Below are 23,595 nucleotides of genomic sequence, written 5' to 3'. Positions count from 1 at the left end.
ATCCATCTCCGTTATACGACTATTGGACATAGGAAGTGCACCTGGCTGATGTTAAAGAAATAGCATTCTTGATTAATAACTTAATATAGCGTAACATAAAATTAGATTAATAGTCAGAACAAGAAGCTGAACCCAGTATTATAAGCAGTTTCTAACTAGAGAAAGAAAGTATTTAAAGAATTTCAATAGTAGCCACTGTACGAATCGAAGGGGGATAATTCAATAATACTCGAATTGTGCTTGATCACGTGATATATTCACATGCTTTAGTGAATATGGCGGTTGCTACTTGTGTTCGTGCGAGGTGACACTTGGATGTTTACGGTGCAATAATACAAATAAAGGAAAGGAACTTCGACTTTATTATATTTTGTTATAAATGGCCTTGACAAGGAAGGAAGCTTACAATATACTTGAGTTGCCAATTGGTAAGTCACAACAAATGTGTCTTATGTATGTATGTATGTACATGCTTGTACAATTATAAGTATGAATATCCATTTATATTTCACTGTCATTCCTTGTCGATAATTGTAAGTGCATAGATGAAAGGTGGTGCACGTCACAATATAGTGATAAAGCTTCCGTGCGGTCGCTCGACTTATTAGATATAGCAGCCGAATCTCAAAATCACATTCCACTATATTAAAACAAGAAGACCGCATTGGTCAATATAGTTTTATATATAGAAAAGATGTGATGGTCATGGCTGGATGTATTTGACATAGGTTTTCGTAATCAAGGCTGACTTAAGATAACATGGCGGAGTTTTGGAATAGCCGTCCATCGAAGTCCCATACCTTATGGGAAAGAACAGCTGTCCCTCAAAGTCTCGTACCTCATAGGAAAGGAAGAAGATAGTTCTTTCCTCCTTTTTTAAGATACTTCTGGTTCCATACCACGGAACATTTGTTCACTGGTTGTAAATGTGTATCAATCCAACCCGGTATTACTGAGCAATACGTGTCCCATCGATTTAGTATCCTTATTAAACACTTTCGTTTTGTAAATATTGAAATAGAAAGATATTTTGAAACAATACACAGTACCTACGTCAACACAAGCACTCTTAATCAAAACACTTTGCCATGAAAATCTTTACATGGGTGCTTCTCCTAGAAATACCAAGCAAATCTCGCTCAAGTCATATAGTACCGTCTTAAAAAGCTAAAACATGCTGTATCGTCTTTAGGTTTACGGACATTAAAAACAAACAAAAAACAAGAAAATCACGGGATTATTAAGCTTCGCACGCCCTTCAACATAGGTGTGCTGAATAGTGTTAACTTGGTTCTGTACGACAACAAAATCCAATAAGGTGTTGGAGTTCTTGATTATATGAAAACTGTTGATAGTCTACGTAACACCTTGATAAACTAAATTGATGGGACTCTTGTTAGTGCTTTAAACCTGATTTCAAAATGTCGTTTATCACACGTATATATATATATATATATATATATATATATATATATATTTGTTTCAATCATTTGACTGCGGCCATGCTGGAGCACTGTCTTTTAGTTAAAGAAATCGACCCCAGGGCTTATTCTTTGTCAGCTTGGTACTTATTCTATCGGTTTCTTTTGTCTAACTGCTAAGTTACGGGGACATAAACACACCAACATCGGTTAAGCGACGGTGGGGGGGGGGGACACACACAGACACAAAGACACACATAAATATATACACGTATATATATATATATATATATATATATATATATATATATATATATACACACACACACACACATGATGGGCTTCTTTCAGTTTCCGTCTACCAAATCCACTCACTATTATATGAAATATAATTAAGATTCAGTTGATTTAGGTACTTAAAATGAGGTACCTTGTTAGGTCGGTATAATCCGCACCCCCAAACAATATTAATTAAATGTTGAATATCAAGACTCCGTGCTGGGGTGTTTGTACTTGATATTCCTGCCGTGTGCGCAGACAACGCAACCCAGCTAAGTGAAGATATCAGCTCTTCGTAATTCAGACATGTACTTTTATAAAGGTAACTGTGAAAGTCATATTTTTTTTATACACCAATGTTTACCTTTCAAAATATTGAATACCTTTATTTTGTTTGGATAACGAGCTGTCTTTGAAACGTTTGATATTTCTTTCCATGGGACACCCACCCATGCTACTGTAGCATTCCACCGTGACTCATCCAACCTTACTTTCGGTCATGAATGAAAATAATTCTGGTCCTTTTGTTCCATCTATATTCTTTGATTGTAAACCTGATTGAATGATCGGCGAAGGTAAAGAATACCCACACCACCCGTTTTCGGCGTAACTCTAACCGCCGAAAACGGATGGTGTGCGTATTCTTTACCTTCGCCGAATGATCATATACAAACATTATTTTTTTTTGTTCCGTATCCATATCTGACTGTCATGTAAGTTGTATCATTCCCTCTATCTTATCTAACATGCATTACCTATATCAACCTGTTTTGATTTCTACCTGTCTGTCATGTTATCTTACTGCCTGTGCACGCATATTCCGTTTATGACATTAATATTAGTATTATTATCATGTTAAACGTATGTATTTACCGTAATGCACGCTTGACACATTGTTACTCCTGTTGTTTAACCTCAGGTCAACCCAGATCGAGTAGACCTAAAATCAGAGTCATTCCGTCCATGATTACCCACATTTTTACATATCAAGGACTATTGCCCACTGTGTCCTACCTGTTTTAAGATGATAGTTCGGCTTCTACTATAAGCTGGTCAAGTGAATGTATAGAGGCTCCTTTGTTAGCTCAGTGACTACCTCAATGATGAATGACAATGACCACGTTATGAAGGCTGGCGATTTTACTGGACAAAATACATGATGGATACACCATTGTACATGGATGCTTTGGATATGGTATGAGGAACAGGGACTCATGAAGGACCCTGAAATTCTGTAATGCAACTGACTTAACCACCTGATCATTCAGGTAAATATGTAAATCAAATAAATTTTATACTCTCCAAGAAACAGGATACATAACTAATTGAAGAATGCACCATACAACATAGACAAGGGATCATTGATCTCTCTATAAGACCTACATGGTCGAAGAGACATAAAACAATCTGGAGAAGGAAGGTATGTAAGCTGAAAAACCTTTCAGTCAGTTGGAGGTTCAAAGAAATATCAGTTCATGCAGATGGCTGGGAGACAGAGATAAAGGACAATTGGGAGTTTCTATGAGATAACTTGCTGTGAGTCACAGATCAGGTCTGTGGATAAAGTAAGGTTAAGTAGAATAGTACATTAAATAGAACTGTAAATACTAAGAGACTGGCCCAGATAGATCAGAAGTAAGAGGGAAGCAATAAACATTAAAAGAAGCTGCTGAAACTAAGAGGTTTGCTAATGTTCTGTGATGAGGGAATCAGAAGCTTGATATGCACTGGGGTGCAAAAGAAAGTGTCAATGTGAATCAAAATGTCATTGAGGAAAGGTGTGATGGCAGTGGCATGCTTGACCTCACTGATAAGGAGAATAAAGATGCAGAAGTGTTACTAAAGAGGTTGCCAAGTGAAGAGAATGTGTAGGAGAGAAAGAGACCAGCTATTGAATGTATCATTAAGGATCGGAAGGAAGGGAAAGCAACTAGACCAGATGCTGAAGATATCCACTGATGTAGGATACACACAAATCACTTGTATAATCAATCAGATTGTATAGAGAGATGTCATACTTAATGACTGCCACAGCAAGTGGCAAAACCCACTATACCTCCAAAAACTAGGCGTATTTGCTCATCAATGCAACATCTAAAAGGTCATCATCCAAACTGCTAAAAATGACTTCATACAGCTCTCAGGTTATTTCACCTCTGAAACTAAGTTTATTGAATTGAATTTTCCTTTGCTTCATAACATTGATGGTTCTGCAAGCAGTATTGCTGTAAAGAAAGACTCTACCATTAATGTCTGCTTTGCAGTCAACTCCATACCACACACTTGTCAAACCTCTTCCAAGTCTATCTCCTTCCTACCAGTCTTGACAGTCTTCCATTACTCTTGAATATTGCACATCAGAAATAGCCACAATGTTCATCAAGCTCTTCATTCTCTCCAGAAATCTATCCTGAACTTTGAAAGCATGTTACAGTGTGTTGCATCCCAAGAGAGGCAACCTTTCCAACTCTACCAACTTTCACTCCATTGCATTCATTGGACATTTGCATATATAACCCATCCCCATGCTTTGAAGGAGAACACTGAATAGCTGTGAACATTTGAAACTCAAGTGCCTTGTTCTCAATAAGAGCAAGAAAGCAGAACTTTTAAGATTATACATTAGTGTCCTTTTTGATGTTTTGTTTGGTGCTAGTTTCTCTAGTACTTTCCAGATATAGATTTTTGTAAATCATCATTCCCTTCTATTTTCCCAGAAATATAGTTTCAAAGCCTTTAACCTCTTTCAGGAGCACATTTGGTGTATAGAGTCATTTGTTTTGAGTATGATTACCTTCAGTTCATTAGTAATCTTGGTAGTATGGACTGACTATAACTCAATAATTTAGGTGACTAAGAACAACAGTCTTCCAGAAAGCAATCATGACCTCTTGTGGTCTTGTTCAAATATCCTTAGAATCCATCCTGCTAATCTTCGGCCTGTTTTTTTTCCATTTTTTTAATAAGTGCATGAAATGATGTATCTTTATTCATTGCAATTCTCAGGACCTTCACAGTTTCAGGCCTTGGTATTGCAGTTTCTTTGAGCTGTGTGTCATCATTTTGTATTGTTGGAGAATGTATGGTAATACTGTACTGAACTTCATATTGTTTTCTCTAGTCCAGTATGTATACAGCATCAAAGTCCTTCTAAAGGCATTTAATATTATTTTGGGTCCTTTTACTGTTTATTTATATCTTAGTATCGTCAACCAAATTAATTGGCTTAAGCTATTACAAACAATAGTGGTCTGAAGGCAATCCCCTATATTACCCCATTCTGGATAATTGACCTTTCAGATAGAGCACTGATGCTTTTAATGTGACACCACATGAATGCTTTTATGTGGAATTGGCACAGGACTCTTGCAGGCCAATCCTCCTCACCAGCCTTGACACTTCTGCTGTGAATTACGAGTCTTCTTGGGTACAACAAGGTGCCAGGTATCTTGGTTCTTTGTCATCTTGTCTGAAAGGTTCAGTGTCCTGAGGTCATCCTTCAGTATTTTGTTCCATGTCTTCCTGGGTCTCCCTCTTCCATGTGTCCCATCTATATTGAATACTGGCTCTTCTTTATGGAGCTGTTGGAATCCATCTACATCACATGACTGAACCAGTACAGTCATCTCTCTTTCACACTGCATCTAATTCCTCTTATGCCTAACTTCTCTCTCAATACACTAGCACTCTGTTGAACATGTACACTTATATTACACATCCAGTAGAGCATACTAGCATCATTCCTCTCTAACCTTTGCATGTCTTGCCTTCAGGGCCCATGTAGAATAACTGTCCGTATACATGCATCCTACAATCTTCCTTTCCCTCAGGAAAGAAACCAACAGAGGTTAAAGTTCTCTGAATTTCCTCCATCCTGTTCTTATTCTAGCTATAATGCTCTCCATACATTCCCTAGGTAGCAGAAATTATTTGGTTCCCTAGGTAGCAGAAATTATTTGGTTCCCTAGGTAGCAGAAATTATCCACTACCTCTAATGAACCACCAAGGCATTTGAGAGAATCAATTTCCTGAGTATCTGTAGTTTTTAAGGCTCCTATGCATCTTCCACATATGAACACTACTTTCTCTGATAATCTTCCTATTATTCCACTGTACCTCTTGTGTGTCCATAGCTTACAGTGAGTACACTGTATGAAATTCCTGCTTCTTCCTTTCCCACAAATTGAGCAGGGCTACCTACCTGAAGGAGTAGGGTCTTTGCACACCTGGAATTTCTCTTCTAGCTCTGATATAGAATCTGCTATGAGGACAAGATCATTAGCATTTAGCAGTTCCCAGGGTCTGCCAGTCTTGAATTCCTCTGTTATAGCTTGGAGGACAATGATGAAAAGGAGAAGACTGAGGACTGAGCCTTGATGAATGCCTACCTGTGTATGAAATTCTTTGCTGTACTCATTAACTCTCACCTTAGTGGCAGCATCTCTGTATATGGCTTGAACAGCTTTCATAAGCCACTCATCTACCCTTAGCTTCCTCAGAGCCCACCATATCACACATCAGGGTACTCTATCAAAAGCTTTCTCTAGATCAACAAATGTCAAGTATAATGGTTCTTAGCTAAGTACTTCTTTTGCAGTTGCCTAACTATGAAAATAGTGTCAGTAGAGCTTCTCCCTGAGATGAAACCAAACTGCATTTTGTCTAGCCTAATTCTGCCCCTAATTGATTGGACTATAACTCTCACTGTAATTTTCATCATCTGGTCCAGGAGTTTGATGCTTCTATAATTGCTTATATCTAAGGCATCTCCCTTACCTTTGTAGCAGCTAACTATAATGCTGCTACACCAGTCACTGGGTATTACACCTTCCTAAATAACCTGATTAACTTTGCAGGTGACTAGCCTGTATTCTACCTCACCGGATATTTTGAGCATCTTAGCAGTGACTCCTGATAGACCAGGGGCTTTCCCTGTTTTCATGTCTATAATTCCCTTATCTACCATATTGCTGTCCACTTGGATAGCTGGTCTCTCTGTTGGATAAAGGAGACTCCCTTTATCCTAATCATTCTCCACATTCAATAGCTTTGCATAGTAACTCTTCCATGCCTATTTCTTGTCTGCATCATTAAGTTCAAGCACTTATCTCTCACAATATCTTAATTCTCTTTGACACACTGTCTAGCAATCCAGAACACCTCAAGTCTCTGATTTTCATGCCCTAGCTAAATAAACCTGATGCCATGCTTCTCTTTTAAATTTCTGGAATGATTCTTTCTTACCCATTCTTTTCCATTCTTTCTTACTCCGTCTCTTCTCTTTTATGACACTGTCAACCTCATTGTTCCACTGCCAAGTCACTCTTGGTCTGGCAGAGGCTTTACTCCAACCACAGACTTGGTTTGTCACCCTCAGTAGATTGTCCTCTAAGAACTTCCAGTGGTTGTCTACAAGATATGTCGCTCTTTTTTCCTCCTTCTAATCAAAAGCTTCATTAAGAACACCTCTAAATTTCTGTCTGTTTGAAGGATCTTTGAGCTTCCACAACCTCCTTTTTCCATATCGGCTTGCGTCTCTGGGTCCTTCGGACCCTAATCCTGGAGTCACTAACCACTAGCTTATGTTGAGTTGTACATTCTTCATTCAAGAAAGATTTTGCATTTATGACCATATATCTGTCCCTGTGTATGGTGAGGATGTAATCAATCTGGCTGGCATGTCCCCCAGATTGATAAGTGATCAGATGGTTGGTAAGTTTTCTGAAGTTGGTGTTGTAGACCAGTAAGTCATGCACATCACAAAACTCCAACAGCCTTGTTCCTTCCGTATTTCTAGAGCCAAAGCTATAGCTTCTATGCACACCCTGAAATCCATTGGGGTATCTTCCAATATGTCCATTAAAATCCCCTGCTACAATGAGAATGTTGTTGAAGTAGTCCTCAGAAAGGATTTGTAGAAGCGGTCCATCTGAGTATCTGTGAGTCTGGTGTGTGGAGCATATACTGAGATAACTGATACAGTTACATCAAAGAAGGCTATTCTTAGCTTAACAATTCTATCACATACCCTGACTGCCTCAATCACCTTATTCATCCATTTCTCTACTAGTAGAATAGCTACATACACACATATATTTATTGGAGCTACAAGTTACGTGTGTTTTATAGTTGGGAAATTGACCCAGTTTCTTATATTTATCTAATGCATTAGATTTATAGGGTTGTGCACTAATTTTTGATTTATTAATAGAGGATATTATCGATCCCAAATTAGGAGTTGTAGAGAAACAAATTTTCACAGAAGATTTATTGAATATAGAATAATATTTATGGTGTTTCGGAAAGTTTGTTTTCAAAATTTTAACGAAAAGTTTTGGTAATGATTATATTTGAAGGGAAAAGTGAGGGGTGTACCAAATGATTTCACGTTTTCTTGATTTAGATACATTGTTGAGTGGCATTACATTTTTATTTGGAGTGTCATACAAACTGAATGTAAATTTTTGATATAGCCAGTGTGGTCTTGTGTGTAATTTAGATTGTAAATTTTTTAATTGATTTTCAGTGGAGGCAGATTTAGTAGACTTAGCATTCTTTTTGGAAAATGTTTGCTATTTTTGTTTTTAGTATAGTATTATGTATATAATATATTTTTTCCTGGAAACCACTTAAATGTAATACTTGCTTGTAATGTGGAGTGTGGTTGTTAAATATTGTCTAGTTAACAGATAAATTTGAGATTCTTATTAAAATTCTGGTTACAATACTTTTTATGGTGCTTGTAGGATGATTGGAGATAACATTGATGTACTGTAGTGTTTGATTCAGCTTATGATATGGTTGGTATGTCTTGGTATTTAAATTCCATGTAACATCAAGGAAGTTGGCTATTTTGGTATCAGTTTCGAATTAAATGTGCAAGTTATAATAATTTTTGAGAAATTTTAGTAACCTTTTTTTAGTGTGTTCGACTGCTGGTTTGGATAATCTGGTAGTAGTGAAAAGGGCATCATCTTTGTATAATCTGCCTGCTATTTCAAGGAAGTTCGATTTAGTTTGTGATAATAAAAATAGGCCCACCAGATCTGTAATTTGTGCAGAGTCAGATGGCCCCATTGTTATATCAAAATAATCATGTATAGTAGTCCTGGTCCAATTTGTGTTGTTAAAATTAGAGTTTTTGTGGTAGTTATAATGTCGGTATCATGTTGAGAAATTGTTTTAAAGTTATGACCAAAGATTAAAACTTTATTAAGGAGGATTGGTGAAATTGAAGTGTAATAGTTTGAAATATCAAATTGTATGAAATGAGTATGATGTTTATCCTTAATCGATAAAACCAGGTAATAACACCAAACCAGCAAGGGGAAGCTGCTGACGTCCCCTGTTCGAAGGTTATAAAGGACACAGGTTTCGTGTGTCACATAGCTAGCTAGAGGTGATGGCCTCTTGGAGCTAATTCATGGCAGCATTCGTCCTAATTTTGGGACTGCCATGTTGGCTTGGCGATAACTATTAATTTCCAGTACCGCTGCCGTAGTCTCCTTTAAAGAGACTTAGAAATATTAATAACTATATATATATATATCATCATCATCATCATTGTTTAATGTCTGCTTTCCATGTGGACGTTAAACCATGATGATGATGATATATATGTATATATATATATGCCCATACATACATACAGATACACACACATACCTACATTTACATACACAGATATATACACTTACAAATACATATCTACCTATATATATATATATATATATATATTTATATATGACGTTGACCACTAACGTGGACATTTAATGTGCTAGAAATAGATCACATCTTGTGTCTAAAAAGACCTAAATTGTTCTCAACATGAAATATAGTGTGATACCAAAACGTAAGCGGGCAAGAAATTTAAAATCACTGAAAAGGAACATTATTAAACAGGTACCGGTTTCAAATTCAACAATCTTACCGACTGTCTATTTCTCTTCAGCCTGATTTGTAATGGAACCGTAATCATCAGAACCCCATACAAAGTTGCCCACCGCCATAGGTGCGCGTGTATATGGTTCTGCTAATTACAGCTTAATGGTAAAATTCAAGTCTTCGTTTTGGCGCGCTAATTCCAGGAATATGTCTGCAGAGAATATTTACTGCGTCGCATATATCCAGTATGAGAACTGTGTCTTTTTAGACACAAGATGTGATCTATTTCTAGTTAGTTGGGCTATGACCCTCTCCGTGACTTTCATGACCTGATCTAACAACTTGATACCTCTGTAATTATTTGTATCTAAAGCGTCACCTTTACCTTTGTAGCAGTTGACTATGATGCTGCTACACCAGTCATTGGGTATGACTCCTTCGTGTATCACCTGGTTAACAATACGGGTGACTAGGCTATAGCTAATACTGCCAGATATTTTGAGCATCTCTGCAGTGATTCCTGGTGGGCTGGGGGTTTTCCCTGTCTTCATACTCTTAATTGCTTTATATATATATATATATATATATATATATATATATATATATATATATATATATATATATATTTATATTTATTTATTTATGTGTTTCAGCCAAGTGGCTGCAGTCATGCTGGTGCACCACCGTGATTTTCACGTTCCTCGCATGGCTCTTCTCCCCCACCTGACATGGTCCAATCAAGAGTTTTGATGGCACATCTGGTGTATAAGAGAATTTGACATAGCTGCCCTAAACTGCGTCTCATTACGAGCCATTGGTTCATCTGGTACCGTGGAGAGGAAAGTGTCAAGTTTTGTCTTGAAGACCTCCGTATCCATGTCTTGCATGTCTCTCAAATGTTTTGGCAGGGCATTGAAGAGCTGAGGTCCTCTGAAACCGAGGCTGCTGCAGTATCTCGTTCTTATGTGAGATGCAGTGGACGGTACCTTTGGCACCATGCAGTGGCGTTCGGTGCGGGCATTCCTGTAGTACTTGATGCCAAAGTTTGGTACCAGTCCTTCCAGTATTTTCCATATGTATATTATTACATATCTCTGCCCCCTGCGCTCCAAGGAGTAGAGACCTAGTGCCTTCAGTCGCTCCCTGTAGTTCATCTGTTGGACTGTGGCGATCTTTTTTGTATAGTGCCGCTGAAATGCCTCGAATTCTGCTGTCCGATTAACACTGTGTGGTGACCACAACTGAGAGCAATAGTCTAGGCGGCTCAGAACAAATGTCTTCCACAGAGTCAACGTGACTTTTTGATCCCTTGTACGGAATGTCCTCAGTATCCACCCTGCCAGTTGTCTGCACTTTGCTGTCAACTTGACAATGTGCATATGAAATGATGCATCACTACACATGTTGATGCCCAGATCTCTTACTGTTTGTGGTTCTGGAATTGCAGTACCTCCAGGCCCTGTGTATGTCAGTTGGGAGGTGCTTGTGGTCTTGTAGCGCAGTACTTGAAATTTTTTTGCATTGAACTGCATATTATTTTGCTCTGCCCACTCATATATTGCATTTAGGTCATTCTGCAGGCTTACAATATCATCAGGATTCTTTATTGCCTGAGATATCTTTGTGTCATCAGCATAGCTAGTGACAGTGGCTCTCCGAGTGACCGTGGGCCCCGCACAAGAGCCAGTTCAGGGGCACTGGCAACGATCCCGCTCGAAAGATTTTATGTGTCGCCCGCACATGAGCCAGTCCAGGGGCACCGGCAACGATCCCGCTCGAAAGATTTCATGTATCGCCCGCACATGAACCAGTCCAGGGGCACTGGCAACGATCCCGCTCGGAATATTTCATGTGTCGCCCGCACATGAGCCAGTCCAGGCGCACTGGCAACGATCCCGCTCGAAAGATTTCATGTGTCGCCTGCACATGAACCAGTCCAGGGGCACTGGCAACGATCCCGCTCGGAATATTTCATGTGTCGCCCGCACATGAGCCAGTCCAGGCGCACTGGCAACGATCCCGCTCGAAAGATTTCATGTGTCGCCCGCACATGAACCAGTCCAGGGGCACTGGCAATGATCCCGCTCGAAAGATTTCATGTGTCGCCCGCACATGAGCCTGTCTAGGGGCACTGGCAACAATCCCGCTCGAAAGATTTCATGTGTTGCCCGCACATGAGCCAGTCCAGGGGCACCGGCAACGATCTTGCTCGAAAACCTCATGTGTCACCCACACAAGAGCCAGCTCAGGGGCACCGGCAACGATCGCGCTCGAGAGATTTCATGTGTTGCCCGCACATGAGCCAGTCCAGGGGCACTGGTAACAAACCCGCTCGAAAGATTTCACGTGTTGCCCGCACATGAGCCAGTTGAGGAGCACTGGCAACGATCTCGCTCGAAAATCCTATGACGGCCCCACACAAGAGCCAGTTCAGGGGCACCGGCAATAATCTCGCTCGAAGCATTTCATGTGTCACCGGCACAAGAGCCAGTCCAGGGGCACTGGCAACAATCTCGCTCGAAAGATTTCATGTGTTGCCTGCACATGAGCCAGTCCAGGCGCACTGGCAACAATCCCGCTCGAAAGATTTCATGTGTCGCCCGCACATGAACCAGTCCAGGGGCACTGGCAACGATCCCGCTCGGAATATTTCATGTGTCGCCCGCACATGAGCCAGTCCAGGCGCACTGGCAACGATCCCGCTCGAAAGATTTCATGTGTCGCCCGCACATGAGCCTGTCCAGGGGCACCGGCAACGATCTCGCTCGAAAACCTCATGTGTCACCCGCACAAGACCCAGCTCAGGGGCACTGGCAACGATCCCGCTCGAAAGATTTCATGTGTCGCCCGCACATGAACCAGTCCAGGGGCACTGGCAACGATCCCGCTCGGAATATTTCATGTGTCGCCCGCACATGTGCCAGTCCAGGTGCACTGGCAACGATCCCGCTCGAAAGATTTCATGTGTCGCCCGCACATGAACCCGTCCAGGGGCACTGGCAACGATCCCGCTCGGAATATTTCATGTGTCGCCCGCACATGAGCCAGTCCAGGCGCACTGGCAATGATCCCGCTCGAAAGATTTCATGTGTCGCCCGCACATGAGCCTGTCCAGGGGCACCGGCAACGATCTCGCTCGAAAACCTCATGTGTCACCCGCACAAGACCCAGCTCAGGGGCACCGGCAACGATCGCGCTCGAAAGATTTCATGTGTCACCTGCACATGAACCAGTCCAAGGGCACCGGCAACGATCGCGCTCGAAAGATTTCATGTGTCGCCCGCACATGAGCCAGTCCAGGGGCACCGGCAACGATCTCACTCGAAAGATTTCATGTGTCGCCCGCACATGAGCCAGTTCAGGGCCACTGGCAACGAACCCGCTCGAAAGATTTCATGTGTCGCCCGCACATGAGCCAGTCCAGGAGCACTGGCAACGATCCCGCTCGAAAGATTTCATGTGTCGCCCGCACATGAGCCAGTTCAGGGACACCGACAAAGATCTCGCTCGAAACATTTCATGTGTCACCCACACAAGAGCCAGCCCAGGTGCACCGGCAACGATCTCGCTCGAAAGATTTCATGTGTCGCCCGCACATGAGCCAGTTCAAGGGCACTGGCAACGAACCCGCTCGAAAGATTTCATGTGTCGCCCGCACATGAGCCAGTCCAGGAGCACTGGCAACGATCTCGCTTGAAAATCCTATGACGGCCCCGCACAAGAGCTAGTTCAGGGGCACTAGCAACGATCCCGCTAGAAAGATTTCATGTGTCGCCCGCACATGAGCCAGTCCAGTGGCACCGGCAACGATCTTGCTCGAAAAACCTCATGTGTCACCCACACAAGAGCCAGCCCAGGGGCACTGGCAACTATCCCGCTCGAAAGATTTCAGGTGTCGCCTGCACATGAGCCAGTCCAGGGGCACTGGCAACGATCTCGCTCGAAAGATATCATGTGTCGCCCGCACATGAGCCAGTCCAGGGGCACTGGTAACGATCCGGCTCGAAAGATTTCATGTGTCGCCCACACATGAGCCAGTCCAGGTGCACTGGCAACAATCCCGCTCGAAAGATTTCAGGTGTCGCCTGCACATGAGCCAGTCGAGGGGCACTGGCAACGATCCTGCTCGAAAGATTTCATGTGTCGCCCGCACATGAGCCAGTCCAGGGGCACTGGCAATGAACACGCTCGAAAGATTTCATGTGTCGCCAGCACATGAGCCAGTCCAGGTGCACTGGCAACGATCTTGCTCGAAAATCCTACGACGGCCCCGCACAAGAGCCAGTTCAGGGGAACCGGCAACGATCTCGCTCGAAAAACCTCATGTGTTGCCAGTCCAGGGGCACTGGCAACGATCCCGCTCAAAAGATTTCATGTGTTGCACGCACATGAGCCAGTCCAGGGGCACCGGCAACGACCTTGCTCGAAAACCTCATGTGTCACCCGCACAAGAGCCAGCTCAGGGGCACCGGCAATGATCTTGCTCGAAAACCTCATGTGTCACCCGCACAAGAGCCAGCTCAGGGGAACCGGCAACGATCGCGCTCGAAAGATTTCATGTGTCGCCCGCACATGAACCAGTCCAGGAGCACTGGCAACGATCTCGCTTGAAAATCCTATGACGGCCCCGCACAAGAGCTAGTTCAGGGGCACTAGCAACGATCCCGCTAGAAAGATTTCATGTGTCGCCCGCACATGAGCCAGTCCAGTGGCACCGGCAACGATCTTGCTCGAAAAACCTCATGTGTCACCCACACAAGAGCCAGCCCAGGGGCACTGGCAACTATCCCGCTCGAAAGATTTCAGGTGTCGCCTGCACATGAGCCAGTCCAGGGGCACTGGCAACGATCTCGCTCGAAAGATATCATGTGTCGCCCGCACATGAGCCAGTCCAGGGGCACTGGTAACGATCCGGCTCGAAAGATTTCATGTGTCGCCCACACATGAGCCAGTGCAGGTGCACTGGCAACAATCCCGCTCGAAAGATTTCAGGTGTCGCCTGCACATGAGCCAGTCGAGGGGCACTGGCAACGATCCTGCTCGAAAGATTTCATGTGTCGCCCGCACATGAGCCAGTCCAGGGGCACTGGCAATGAACCCGCTCAAAAGATTTCATGTGTCGCCAGCACATGAGCCAGTCCAGGTGCACTGGCAACGATCTTGCTCGAAAATCCTACGACGGCCCCGCACAAGAGCCAGTTCAGGGGAACCGGCAACGATCTCGCTCGAAAAACCTCATGTGTTGCCAGTCCAGGGGCACTGGCAACGATCCCGCTCAAAAGACTTCATGTGTTGCACGCACATGAGCCAGTCCAGGGGCACCGGCAACGACCTTGCTCGAAAACCTCATGTGTCACCCGCACAAGAGCCAGCTCAGGGGCACCGGCAACGATCGCGCTCGAAAGATTTCATGTGTTGCCCGCACATGAGCCTGTCCAGGAGCACTGGCAACGATCTCACTCGAAAATCCTACAACGGCCCCACACAAGAGCCAGTTCAGGGGCACTGGCAACGATCCCGCTCGAAAGATTTCAGGTGTCGCCCGCACATGAGCCAGTCCAGGGGCACTGGCAACGATCCCGCTCGGAAGATTTCATGTGTCGCCCGCACATGAGCCAGTCCAGGTGCACTGGCAACTATCCTGCTCGAAAGATTTCAGGTGTCGCCTGCACATGAGCCAGTCCAGGGGCACCGGCAACGATCTCGCTCGAAAAACCTCATGTGTCACCCGCACAAGGGCCAGTCCAGGGACACTGGCAACGATCCCGCTCGAAAGATTTCATGTGTCACCCGCACATGAGCCAGTCCAGGGACACTGGCAACGATCCCGCTCGAAAATCCTACGACGGCTCCACACAAGTGCCAGTATAGGGGCACGGCAACGATCTATTTCTATTTCACTTGCCTCAACAGGCCTTTGCAAGTGGAGTTTAGTGTCCAATGAAGGAAGGAAGGTACGCATAAGTGGACTGGCTGGGCCTTAGATTTTGGTCTCACTTGGCTTGCTGGGTCTTCTCGCGCACAGTATATTTCCAAAGGTCTCGGTCAGAAGTCATCGCCTCGGTGAGGCCCAATGTTTGAGGGTCGTGCCTTACCACCTCATCCCAGGTCTTCCTGGGCCTACCTCTTCCACAGGTTCCCTCAACTGGTAAGGTGTGGCACTTTTTCACACAGCTATCCTTATCCATTCTCGCTACATGACCATACCAGCGCAGTCGTCTCTCTTGCACACCACAACTGATGCTTCGTAAGTTCAACTTTTCTCTCAAGGTACTGATACTCTGTCTAGTATGCGCACTGACATTACACATCCATCGGAGCATACTGGCTTCATTCCTTGCGAGCCTACGCATGTCCTCAGCAGTCACGGCCCATGTTTCACTGCCATGAAGCATGGCTGTTCGTACACATGCGTCATACAATCTGCCTTTTACTCTGAGAGAGAGACCCTTTGTCGCCAGCAGAGGTAAGAGCTCTCTGAACTTTGCCCAGGCTATTCTAATTCTAGCAGCTACGCTTTCAACGCACCCACCTCCACTGCTAATTTGGTCACCAAGATAGCGGAAGCTATCAGCCACTTCTAGTTTTTCTCCGTGGAATGTGGCAGAAGTTGTTTTCTGCACATTCCCAGTATTTATAGCTCCAGAACATCTGCTGCAAACAAAAACTAACTTCCTAGTTAACCTTCCTTTGATATTGCTGCACCTCTTATGTGTCCATAGCTTGCACTGGGTGCATCTTATAGAGTTACTTCCCACTCCTTTTCTACAGATCGAGCAGGGTTAGGGTTTGTGTTTTGTTTGCCTTCCTACTTATGAGGACTTTGGTTTTAGCTAGGTTGACTCTAAGGCCCTTCGATTCTAGTCCTTGCTTCCACACCTGAAACTTCTCTAATTGTGATAGTGACTCAGCAATTAGTGCAAGGTCATCAGCATAGAGGAGCTCCCAGGGGCATCCTGTCTTGAATTCCTCTGTTATAGCCTGGAGAACTATGATAAATAGGAGGGGGCTGAGGACAGAACCTTGGTGGACCCCTACCTCCACCTGGAATTCTTCACTGTACTCTCTGCCAACCCTCACCTTACTGACAGAGTTTCTGTACATGGCTAGCACAGCTCTCACTAACCATTCTTCTATCCCTAGTTTCCTCATTGACCACTATATGAGAGATCGGGGGACCCTGTAAAAGGCTTTCTCCATATCAACGAAAGCCAGGAACAGAGGCTTATCCTTGGCTAGGTATTTCTCCTGCAGCTGTCTTACCAGAAATATAGCATCAGTGGTGCTTTTCCCAGGCATGAACCCAAACTGCATCTCATCTAAACTGACTCGCTCCCTAAGCAGTTGAGCCATGACCCTCTCCGTGACTTTCATTACCTGATCTAAAAGCTTGATACCTCTGTAATTATTTGTATCTAAAGCGTCACCTTTACCTTTGTAGCAGTTGACTATGGTGCTGCTACACCAGTCATTGGGTATGACTCCTTCGTGTGTCACCTGGTTCGTAATACGGATGACTAGGCTATAGCCGACACTGCCAGATAGTTTGAGCATCTCTGCAGTGATTCCTGATGGGCCGGGGGCTTTCCCTGTCTTCATACTCTTAATTATATATATATATATATATATATAGATATATATATATATATATATATATACACACACACACACATATATATGCACACACACACACACACACACACACATAATATACAGATGCTGTGTTTCGAACTAACAGGTGAGGAAGGACTTATGGTAGAGTGGTGGTGTAATCCAGGAAGTTGTTTCTCCTGTGGTTCTGCTGCCACACTGAAACTTTGTTTGTGACACTCTGGTGGTACACATTCAACAGATGAAAATAGTAATATGTATCATGTATCGCCCACCAGATACTCCAAGTCAAAGAAATGAAAAAAGTATTAATCAACCTGGATGACAGCCTGCACATACTTCTTTTAGGGGATTTCAACCTCCCTTTTGTCACATGGCTTGAGGGCTACCTTCTCTCAGGTATGTCACTGCATGGCCTGAGGGATGCAGAATCCCTGCTTGACCTCACTAACATGCTCTTTATGGAGTAAATAGTGCTCCATCCAACAAGGGGAAAAAATGTCCTGGACCTCTGCTTCACAAACAACACAGTGCTCATCCATAATGTTGGGGTGACACTGACGATTTTCTCGGACCATAAATTAATAGAACTAACAATGAATGGCCTGCAGAAGACTACAGTCATGTAGGCTGCAAGAAGCACCCAACTCCTCTCCAGCTTGAACTTTTGCAAAGCTAATTGGAAGGGTATTGAGAAAGAGGTCACGGAAAAAAATTGGTCTACCAGTCTCTCTATGCAAGATATTGACATAAAGCTACATCACTTTATGACAATCATGCTACAACATAAAGCTAGTAAGTTTGCTCTAGAGAGAATGCCATGCCACCAGAAAAATATGATAGATAGGAGGATTCTAATGAGACAACAAGCAAAAATCTCAAATCGTCTAAATGGGCTGCTAAAGGATAATAAATGATCCTACCTCAAAAGAACATTGTGCTCGAGATTGAAAATGAACTCAAACACTCCCATGAACAGGAGAGGGCAGAAAAGGAGGCCAGGGCTGTTAAAAATATTAAGACAAACCCTAAAGCCTTCTATAGGTATGCAAAAGAATCTGCTTCAGTATGGTACAAAATGGGCTCACTATTTGAAGAAAATGGTTCACCAACTGCAGACCCCCTGAATGTGCAATACAAAAGTGCTTTCACCACTCCACTGGAACACTTGCAAGTAGCTATGCCTGATGAGTTCTTTGTCTCCACAGGTCTGCGCAACAAAATGGCAATTATTGACAACATCAGCATAGAAGAAAGTGATGTGATATCAACCATTGATAAGATGAGCTCAAACTCAACAGGCCCTGATGGATTCCCAGCAATACTCATAAAGAAAGTCCAGCCGGATTGTAAAAAAAGTCCAGCTGTCCCGTCATACAGAATTTCGTTTTTTTCTAAAGCCAAAACCCTGAAGTGTCTATATATATATAATGGAACAGTGATATGAAGGCGAAACAATTTGTTGGCCTTTTATGGTTTTTGTAATAATTTATGTTATGTTATCTATATATATATATAAATGAGAATGTGTGTCTGTCTGTCTGTGTGAATCCCTAAAACTCGAGAACTACGCAACCAATTTCATTCAAATTTTACACATGCCTTACTTAGGGTTCCAGTTGTGTTTTAGTCAAAAAAGATTTTTAACTTCTTGCAGAGTTCGAGCCCACGGCAACATAATATCTCATAATATGTCAAAAGTAAAACAAAAACACTCATGTCAAATACTTTCACTTTAAAAATGAAACTATTCCACTAACTGAAACAATCACATTTCGATACTGTAATGACAGATACTTTCAGAGAGAGAGAGAGAGAGAGAGAGAGAGATCTATATGTATACATATAGATGTATATGTACACGTTATTCCACTAACGGAAACAATCACATTTCGATACTGTAATGACAGATACTTTCAGAGAAAGAGAGAAAGAGAAAGAGAGAAAGAGAGAAAGAGAAAGAGAGAAAGAGAGAGAGATGTATATGTATACATATAGATGTATATGTACACGTATATGTATAGATATATATAGATATAGATCTATATGCATACATGGATATGTATACATATGTGTAGATGGATATACATATAAAGATATACATGTAATATGTACACATATATACATATATATACATGCATACAGATATCTATACATATATACACCCATCACACACATACACATGCACACAAACACACACATTAGTCATTTGTTTTCTTATCCAAAACTACGTCAAAAGTACTGAATGGATCTTTATGAAATTTGGAAATTATATTCTATGCATAACGGCCATAACTCTCATGAAAATTCATATATTTTTGATGTTGATGAAATTTTAACCCGAAAATAACAGATGAGCATTATTTGTAATTCAACGGTACAACAGTGTAAGACTACCCTTTCAGATATACTTACATTGTGATTTCTGCAATGTGGTACATAAATTGTCAAGTAAATGAGACGCATCTTTGCTTCCACTGATTCACTTGCAAAGTGTTGAGTAAAATTATTTTGTTACAGACCTCCTTTGAGTCTTTTTATTATCACTGTGACACACATAGTCCCCAGTTGGTAACATTGATTTAAAGGCCTTCCCAGATGAGAGACTGGTTGTTCTAAGACATTTATCGATTGTAAATTTTGTCTGCAATTTGGAAATTATATTCTATGCATAACGGCCATAACTCCCATGAAATTTTGATGTTGATGAAATTTTAATCCGAACATAACAGATGAGCACTGTCTGTAGCTGGTCTTCTCTTGGAAGAGCCCTGCTTCTCACATGGACAACTGTATGTTGGCTGCTCAAGAGTGGGCAGCAAAAAAGACCTATTTGCATATGCTCCACAAGGGAAAACAAGGAACATTGTTTACAACGAGTTGTTATAATCACAACAACAAGAAAATATGTACATGATCACCTTCTTTTACGAAACTTCATTGACTTTCAGATATTTATATTGATATACATATATATACGTGTGTTTGGGTGCGCGTGTGTGTGTATACATATCTCTATATATAAAGATGAGAATGTGTGTCTGTCTGTCTGTGTGTCTGTGTGAATCCCTAAAACTCGAGAACTACACAACTCTCTTTTACAAACCCAGTGAAAATACATATATTTCATATGTCAAAGAAATTCAAGCAATACATATAACACCAAAGTTAAAAACATTCCCAACAATTCCACAATCCCCAACCTCCAGAGCTATTGAAGAAACTGTTATCATCAACTGACCAAGATTCCTAACATTTGCAAAACAAAATTAGACAATACGACGCTGTACTACAGATGACATCATTTGGAACCACAAGAGATTTAACTGAGGCAGCATTCATCCAAACTTTCAAGATCCAACCTCAGATTTATCATCGCATTGTCTCTCTATTACCTCTGTCAAATGAATCACCAAAATTGGCCTTTCATTATTTATAATCTGTACCTGTTTGTTTGGTTACGAAATAAAATACACAAAACGTGTTTTTGAATTACGTGTATTTACTTTATATAGATATGAGTTGAAAACTTTCTGCTAGCATTCCACTTAATGTCTATGTTCCATGTTGGCATGGATTGGAAAGTTATTAAGGTAGAAATATGGTATCGTAGCTACTAACAGTTGAGGGTTGCGTAGTCTAGATGGCGTTTTTAGATTTCATTATTCTCTTTAACCCGGGCAAAGCCGGGTATTTCTGCTAGTATATTATATACATAGTATTTAATATATTATTGTAATATAAATAAATTATTGGATTATCAATTGAATATCTCTATATTTAATTTATCTTTATAATTGAATTATACCAATATTTATATGGTCTCCAACTGATGTGCCAGTGAATTGGATGGTTAACACAACCCTTTGAAGGATTTCTTTTCCTCAGTTTGTTTTATATATATATATATATATATATATATATATATGTGTGTATGTATACAGGGAAGCAGATAAGAACAATTTGCCAATGTTCTGCATCGTGAGGACCAAAGACTTGAAGTGTTTCGTGTTGCAAGACAGTGTGTGAAAGAGAATAGTGATGCTGTAGGAGAGAAATGTGTTGGTATGGATGATGGCTCACTTGCATTTAATGAGGCTGCCACTATGAAAGGTTGCTAAATGAAGAGAATGAATGGGAGAAAGAGAGTCTGCTAAATGTTGACCCAACATAGGGACCAGCTATCTGAATTGACAGTACCTTGGTAGATAAAGCAATTAAGAGTATGAAGACAGGGAAAGCCCCCGGCCCATCAGGAATCACTGCAGAGATGCTTAAGATATCTGGCTGTGTCGGCTATAGCCTAGTCACTCGTATAGTCAATCAGGTGATACATGAAGGAGTCATACCCAATGACTGGTGTAGCAGCACCATAGTCAACTGCTACAAAGGTAAAGGTGATGCATTAGATGCGAATACTTACAGATGTATCCAGTTGTTGGATCAGGTAATGAAAGTCACAGAGAGGGTCATAGCCCAACTAATTAGGGAGAGAGTCAGTCTAGATGAGATACAGTTTGGGTTTGTGCCAGGGAAAAGCACCACTGACGCTATATTTCTGGTAAGACAGCTGCAGGAGAAATACCTAACCACATATAAACCTCTGTACCTGGCTTTTGTTGACATACAGAAAGCCTTCGACAGGGTACCCCAATCCCTTATCTGGTGGTCAATGCAGAAACTAGGGATAGATGAGTGGCTAGTGAGAACTGTACAAGCCATGTACAAGGACGCTGTCAGTAAGGCAAGGGTTGGCAATGAATACAGTGAAGAATTCTGAGCAGGCGTAGGGGTTCACCAAAGATCAGTCCTTAGCCCCCAGAGGAATTCTAGACAGGATGCCCGTGGGAGCTCCTCTATGCTGATGGCCTTGCTCTAATAGCTGAGTCACTATCAGAACTAGAGGAGAATTTTCAGGTGTAGAGTCAATCTAGCAAAACCCAAAGTCTTAATAAGTAGGAAGGTAGATGGCCTTGCTCGATCTGTAGAAAAGGCATGAGTAGAAACTCTGTAAGATGTACCCGGTGTAAGCTATGGATACATAAGAGGTGCAGCAATATCAAAGGAAGGCTAACGGGGAAGATAGTTTTTGTATGTGGCAAATGCTCAGGGGCAATAAGCACTGAAAGTATGCAGAAAACAACTTCAGTCACATTCCAGGGTAAAAAACTAGAAGTAGTTGAGAGCTTCAGTTACCAAGGTGACCAAGTTAATAGCAGGGGTGGGTTGCTCTGAGAGTGTAGCTGCTAGAATAAGAATAACCTGGGCAATGTTCAGAGAGCTCCTACCTCTGCTGGTGACAAAGGGCCTCTTACTCAGAGTAAAAGGCAGACTGTATGAGGCATGTGTGCGAACAGCCATGCTACATGGCAGTGAAACATGGGCTGTGACTGCTGAGGACATGCGTAAGCTTGCAAAGAATGAAGCCAGTATGCTCCGATGGATGTGTAATGTCAGTGTGCATACACAAAAGAGTGTAAGCGCCATGAGAGAAAAATTGGACCTAAGAAGCACCAGATGTGGTGTGCAAGAGAGACGACTGTGTCGGTATGGTCATGGGCTGCATATGAATAAGGAGAGCTGTGTGAAAAAGTGTCACAACCCTAGCAGTAGAGGAAGACCTGGAATGAGGTGGTGAAACACAACCTTCGAACGTTGGGCCTCACTGAGGTGATAAGTGACTGAAACCTTTAAATAATGCTGTGTTTGAGATGACTTGGCAAGCCAAGTGAGACCGTAACCGTGACCTATGCCAGTGGATCATAACAGGTCCATTTAAGAGGACCCTTCAATCATTGGGAAGTAAACTGCACTTGCGAAGACCTGTTGAGGCAATTGAAGTCATTGTCATGGCTGATGACAGTACCACCTGAGTGGCACCTGTACCAGTGGCGTGTAAAAAGCACCCCCTAAGGGCATCCAGCTGTATATATCATCAGATGATGATATATACATATATATTCATACATACATATATATATATATATATATATATATATATATATATATATATATATATATATATATATACTATATATATATAACACACATACATATATATAACACATATATATACACATATATACATATATATGCATATATATCTATATATATATATATATATATATATATTTATATATATATATATATATATATATATATATATATATATATATGTATATATATATTATATATATATATATATATATATATATGTATATATATATATATATATAGATAATATATATATATATATATATAATATATTATATATAGTATATATATATATGTATATAATATATTATATATATATATATATATATATATATATATATATATATATATATATAGTATATATATATATATATATGTATATATATATATAGTGTATATATATATA

General features: G+C 41.6%; 1 protein-coding gene across 9 annotated transcripts in view; it reads left to right on the top strand.

Annotated features, from left to right (window-relative positions):
• The first annotated feature begins 259 nt into the window (after positions 1 to 259).
• The window catches only part of LOC106867759 (uncharacterized), a 229,337-nt gene continuing 206,001 nt past the window's right edge, over positions 260 to 23,595 (top strand). For all 9 annotated transcript variants that reach the window (XR_008266010.2, XR_016244964.1, XR_008266011.2 and 6 more), the window contains exon 1: positions 260 to 428. Coding sequence is in view for 5 of the 9 variants with exons in the window: in XM_052974422.2 (XP_052830382.1) it covers positions 380 to 428 (49 nt within the window). In the remaining 4 variants the exon portion in view is untranslated. The remainder of the gene's footprint in view (positions 429 to 23,595) is intronic.

Source organism: Octopus bimaculoides, chromosome 18, assembly GCF_046866305.1.
Source record: "Octopus bimaculoides isolate indiv1 chromosome 18, ASM4686630v1, whole genome shotgun sequence".
In the NCBI taxonomy this organism is placed as follows: domain Eukaryota; kingdom Metazoa; phylum Mollusca; class Cephalopoda; order Octopoda; family Octopodidae; genus Octopus; species Octopus bimaculoides.
The sequence above is the reverse complement of the archived record's forward strand: the minus strand, read 5'-3'. Positions and strand labels throughout refer to the sequence as shown.